The 6,569-nt window shown below is 37.3% G+C and overlaps 1 protein-coding gene across 1 annotated transcript in view; it reads right to left on the bottom strand.

The window, feature by feature from the left end:
- Positions 1 to 794: 794 nt before the first annotated feature.
- The window catches only part of CRK (v-crk avian sarcoma virus CT10 oncogene homolog), an 8,439-nt gene continuing 2,664 nt past the window's right edge, over positions 795 to 6,569 (bottom strand). Inside the window, exon 4 of the mRNA XM_010077184.1 lies at positions 795 to 2,018. Within this exon, the coding sequence (XP_010075486.1) occupies positions 1,881 to 2,018 (138 nt within the window). The 3' untranslated portion in view covers positions 795 to 1,880. The remainder of the gene's footprint in view (positions 2,019 to 6,569) is intronic.

Raw genomic sequence — 6,569 nt, 5'->3', positions numbered from 1 at the left:
GAAGAGATCCCACAATCACTGGCACATCACCCTAACCAAAAGAGCAATCCAAGCTAGAATAGTACTGCAATTCTTTGTTACCATTCTTCTCACACCACTGTCACAACTGTCAGTTTTCTAATAATCTTCAGTAGTGCTTATGAGACTGGTGATGGAAAAGTGTAATTAATGTACATTGGCGTTAGTCTACAGAATTAATGACTGCTCATTACCTGAAAATTAGTCAGACTTGCTGATGGATTAGTTTTGAAGTAAAACAACTAGTACTTAAATAGAACAGAAATATTATCATTTCCAGCATGTTACACAGTTCTGAGGTAAAGTGTTACCAGTATTCTGTTGTGTGGGTCGGTGCCTTGCAGCAATAGCCTTTGCAGTGGGAACTAGCCCTTGCAGCATTTACATCCAATGAGCCATTCTAGTCACATGATTTGCAACATCCAAAATAACATTTTCAGTTTGATAGCATTTAGAAAAAAATGTTCTGTATGGATTACACTGTAGTCAAAGTTACAAAATTTGTTTTCTTAAGTTTGGTCACTAGAGTGCTGTGTTTGTAAAACAATGCAGAGTACAGGCAAAGGATAGTTACTTCAGTGTTTTAATTTTAGTTTACAAAACTTACTGAATCCATTCTGATTTATGTTAGAGAAAACCAGATAAGAAGAATAGACAAAAAAAAAAAATCAAGCAGTGCATAATATCACTTATTCAATGCACTGATTTTCATTATGAGCTATGAAGCCATATTTACTCTATTATGCTTTTTGAGAATCAATCCAGAAGCACACAAGTATTTTCCATTAGTTTATTAAAAATAAAATCCTCATGAATCCACTATCAAATATTTTACAGATGGGAATTAAGCCAGAAGAGTCCCCAGAGTAACTTGAAAGTAATATTTGGTTTGTCAGTTCACCATGTTTGACGCTGATTTGTACTGTAAGATTATTGTACAACAGGAGTATTGAAGAATTCTAGAAAAATTAAACTGGCCCTATATAATTTAATTTTATTGGAAAGCAGTGTTAATATTTTAGTATATTTAATGACTCAAACACTGCTTTAAAGCTATGCATTAAAGTGCTACGCAAGTATTTTTCAGCACTGATATGGATGTTTACACTTCCATATGCCTTATATTTGTGGATAAAAAGAGATACTGGTGTGTTAATAGAAATTTTAATTTAAAATCAGCTGCTATGTTTGAAGCATCAACAGTACTGAAGAAATCAATCTAGTGTCCACAAACTTCTAGAATTCCGAGGTCGATCTGATCTGTCATTTACCATTAAAATGGTAAACATCTGTAAATCATAAGGCTGTCCTCAACGGGCTCTACAGAAATCTGTACTGTGCATAGTCAATCGACCATGCAAAGCACTATACAGCCTTTCTAGGACAGAGAATTCAGGATGGAAAAAAAAAAAATGGAGACAGCTCCAGGATAAATTTGTGAAATTTCTATCTATATATTGAATTGTCTAAGGTTGATGTTCATTGCCTGAGGAAGAAGCAACATAAGCAATAAGACTGGAGAGAGCTATAAATGTTATTGTAACATCTACGGTACTGCTTTCTCCAACTGCTGCTGCTGGCAAGGTCCAGTCTGCTGTGCACATGGACATAAGCAGGCATTAGAACCTATAATCGTGTACTAGTTCTGCCACTTGACACACAAGTTATCTACTGTCGTACCCTGAATTACATGACCCTTGATTAAGGAATGGTGGTGTTCAGTCCCAGGGGTTTGCAGGTTATCAGAATGCTTATACAAGCAATACCGCTTTCAACATCTGTCAGAACATAGTCTTGATGGCATCTGCAATAAAAACAAGTTGAGATTGTTCCCATCTGTAAGCGCAACTGTTGAGCCACACTCAGCTGAAGTCCTCATCAGGATTCTGTTGATCCAGCAGACGGACATGTGTGAATGGAAAGTGACCACGTCTGCCATTACATTCTCCTTCCCACTGACCACTCACATTAATCTTTGTGACCTTTACCAGCTCACCGACCTGCAGGATAAGAAACAAGGAAGGGTTACAATTCATAAAAACACACAGGATGAGCTGCTGCCCCTCCCCTTTGGTGTCACATCACCCAAGTGTAGCACAGACATTTCTATAAAAAATAGTTTTAGTCTTGACCGTTTTTGATACACCAGCCTACCACCCAATGTTATTCACTCCTGAAGAAAATATAGAGAGAAAGAAGCATACCTAGATTAGGTGAGAACTACCTAAACTGAAGAGCCTGCAATCCAACACCAATCTTTCAGAGCACTCGTGGGGCTTGACATCAGCTGCTATCACAATAAACACATCTTGCTGAGCTGACAGAGGCTTGCACTCTGCTCGTACTCCATCAACCACCTCATTAAGGGAGGGAAGGCTTGCGGGTGTACAAAGCAAACACTCATCTGCGAGCAAAACAGCTCCTAATTTTGAAATTCCACTAAGTGCTTTTCAGGTAGTATTGTTTTTCAACTTTTTGTTGTGGATACTTTTTGTATTTGTTGTGGATACTTATCCAGAACTTTTTGTTCTGGATAAGTGTGGTCTATATATATGCATATATATATGTGGTGTATATATATATATATAGCCACAGATCGTAAAACCCTGGGAGAATATGCGGGGAAATAAGTAGCAGCACTGTAAGGCTGCTCTGTTCTTACTCTGAGCATCCACAACTAGCTACTAACACAGGCAAGGCCAGATGATATTTCAGTCTTGCCCACAATGGATTTCTCATAAATTCCATGGGTATAGTATAAGGCAATTGATGCCTCTCTGTCTTACACCCAAATTGTTTGGCGAGAAAAATAAATGAATGGTTACTATGGACCAATGAAACAATATGCTCTAGTTTAGAAGTAACCAGTTCTCATGTGCTACCCTCAATAAAAGCACAGTAATCTCTCTCATATTCTTATCTCCAACCTCATACTCACATAACCAATTCTAAAGGTATTGTCTCCCTTTGACAAAGGTGGAAAACTGCACAGCAGTGGCTTTCCCAAGGCTGCACCATCCTGTAGTTCAAGTTGGGACCCCAAGTCTTGGTCTAAGCAGTACCCACCTCTGTTGTATCTTGAAGGGTACTTCTATTAAGTCGCAGTTACAGAAGTTAAGAAAGCACAATTTTTATTGTGAAGACAGCCGCAGAAGAGTTAATAAATCCAACACTGAAAAGCTGTCTACCCATTTCTACTCCTCTGTGTAGAATTTTATCAATAATCTTATTTACAAGTAACATACAACAGTTTTCAGAATTCTTCCCGGGACACAGATGAAGAATGCTTTTGGGACAGATACACTCTATTTTCTTTCACTAATACTGTAAATAAACTCCCAAGGCATGGCCACAAACCTTACTGCATTTCATCCAGAAATTCACTGAATATACAGTTACTCGTTTACACAGATGCTCATCACTGTGTTCCAAATTCATCCAGAACAGAATCCCATTATTCTCACTTTCCAAGCAGTGAATGAAGAACAAGAAAAACAATTTAAGATGTTACCAATCTCCACTGACTTTACAGGTTTTAATCACTTGCAATCTTTTGCCAGAACAGCTTTTAACAGTTCATAAATTCAAACCACTGCACGGACATTTAATTAAGCTTCCCATACCTCTGATGATTACTTATCTGGTAATGAGAGGCACCCTTGGGACTCTTGGCTGTAGCTTTGTTTTTTTCCTTTTGTAGTCATTAGCATAGACATTTTAATGAATCATATTTTGAAGAAAATCCTCTTATGTATTTGCTACAGGCAAAAAGGAAGCCTTCCTCGACTACTGAATGCTAGTTTCAGCTCTTTAGGAATTTAATCATGCAGTAGGTCTAATTTTGCTCCTGCTAATAATCACTGGGGGGTTGTACTAATAAAAATACTCTGTTGACCAAAACAATACATCAGCTATAATTTAACAAGGATGAGATTAAATGTGACAATATTAGAAGCAGAAAATCCTATTTCCTATTCACAACCACTACAAGAACACTATCCTAGATAACTTTAAATTGCTTCAGACCTGGAGGTAATCTATGTATCAGCCTTCAGCAGAAAAGCATATAACCTCCAACCCACTAGGAGAGAAAAAAACACAAGCTGCACTTAAGCTTGCTATCTGTAAGACTGTTTTTTTTTTTTTTTTAGATTGCTAGCCTCTGTGCTCTTAGTAAATATCACACCCTACTGTATGTTCCTACAGAGTTTATCTTGGATACTTTATGACAAACTCACCTGCAAAAGGTGGGTTCAATAGAGCAATGATAGTGAGTTAGAGTATGGGATGCTTGCGACACTCCCTCACTCCCAGAAGCATCCTGCAGCAGTTTGGTTTTCAGGGGTGTTTCAGGATCATTGCAGCAAAGTGACATCCATTTATGAATTCTCCTTACTATGAGAAGCTACACTCAAAATTTGCATTTCAGTCATTGTTAGAAGAGGAAAGATTGCTGAGCTTAAATATTCCTTTTTTACTATGATGGTATTTTCATTTAGCAACCACTTCCTCTTTCTGATACAATCTTTCATTCAAGTCTCATTTATATGTATATTCTCATTTCATTTATATATATCTTTACACCTACCACAGCAGGACTGACTTTAAGTAAGCAGGGGTCATTTCACAAATGCTAGCTGAATAAAATGGCTCCCTTAGTTCCTTAATATCTTATAGATCTTTCTACATCTGCCTTGAAACCCTGCATACTTATCCATAGCTCAAATACTCTCCTGAAGACAATTCAGAGAACCTTCCCAAAAAATTACTCATTATTACAAGTACTGGAATTTAAAAACATTTAGACTAGAAGGGTATGTTCTCTCTGAATTCTCCTCACTTTTAACTTATGGTCTCATTAGCCTATTGTGCATCATCCCACCAAGCACAGCACCTCAAGAACACCACTGTACCCTGCTATAAAGCTAGATTTGTCTCAGTCTTCAGGAGTTTTAAAACTAAATATATCCCATATGCTTCAAAGCAAAACTGAAGGTTCATGTGAAGACTTCTGTATGCTGTAGTTTTATTCCAAGTACTCCTCTTTGGTAAGGTCAAAATGGCAGAGTTCTGCTACTGTTACAAAGAAAAAAAATAAATTGATCCATCTCAGAGTCATTCACCACATACATCTTTCCCTTTTTCTCCTCTCTTTTATATTAATATAGACTGACAACTCCTTGAATACAAGCAAAATAAAAGTTATCTTCTGCTGAATCTTTTTTCCATAACAACATTTATTAGAACATCATTTGCTCTGATCCACCTTCCTTGAGCTCTTCAAAAGCATGTCAGTTTTAAAATAACACAACACTGCAGATATTCTGTTTGCAGTCTGAGCCAAAAATGTTTGATGTTAAGAATCTATTTTCGTAAGAGAGACAGGGGATCACCCCCACCCATGAATATTGCCAGATTGAAGGATAAGAGTTTTCGTTTGGAAAGGATCCCACTTTCTATATTTACAGTTATTAAGAGGTCTGGGCAAAAATGTACTGATAAAATTTACATTTACATTTCTGCTAGGTTATCTAAGAAAGAGATCTCTAAATAAACAGAGAAGGAACACCATGAAGTGAATGAGAATGGGAAAAAAGGAGACAACAAGAAACAGTACTTTGATAGACAGGATGAAGAAAAACTTGGAGAAAGTGAAGTGCATATTGCTATTTTCTCCTGTACAGACATTGAAAGCAAGTCAGTAACATTGTAATTCAAAATTATAAAAGCTGCAAAGAAGTGAGGAAGGCCTACTAGAAGCAGTGATAAACAGCTCACATTTTAAACCTAAAATTTCTCAATGTTATATGCAGAATAAAGAACCACCACTATTATTGCGCTATTTAAATGTAAAGCTGTAGCAAGACAGGAGCACATCATCCTAACAAAGAGGTTCAACACGTCAACTACTTAAATAAGTTTACGAGGCCTATCAAGGCCATTGTTCTAATCCAAAGGTAGAAAGACGCTATAAATCTTACCTATATCCTCAAGCCGATGGGCTGAGCCTACACGCTTCTGAATTTCTCCCTCCCGAACACTTCAGCTACCTAGAGCCTATTATCGTGAGTTAGTAAGGCACTAGTGCTGCAAGCCAGCTCAGAACAGAGAGATCTTCTCCATGAAACTACACTTTGTAAAGCACAGCGTACTTGACAGATCATGTGAGTTCTAGTAAAGAGGACTGAACTAACAGATCAGCCATGGCTTTCACAAGCTGTTCTTTAGCGCATAAAGGATTTTGCTTTCACTCAAAGTTGCTTACGACAGCTTAGAGTATCAATATTTTCTCACTCTCTCTATTTCATTCCATGCTATCAAAGCATAAGTTGGGCAGTGTTGTGGGATTCTGCTTAAAGTGAAATAAAATGTAAAGTTAAGCTTAAGAAAACACTGGTAGCACACTAATAAATGAAACAAAATCCAGAAGGAAAACCAAAAGGTTTTGATAAATATGCCACAACATAATCTCCAATGGCTCAAAGATAATCTAACATCTGGTAATTGCAACAGTCCACAATGACATTCAGGAATATTTCCAAGCTCCAGGA

This window comes from Pterocles gutturalis, unplaced genomic scaffold (assembly GCF_000699245.1).
Source record: "Pterocles gutturalis isolate BGI_N339 unplaced genomic scaffold, ASM69924v1 scaffold26818, whole genome shotgun sequence".
Classification (NCBI taxonomy): Eukaryota; Metazoa; Chordata; class Aves; order Pterocliformes; family Pteroclidae; genus Pterocles; species Pterocles gutturalis.
Note: the sequence above shows the minus strand (reverse complement) of the source record. Positions and strands in the feature narration are given on the sequence as shown.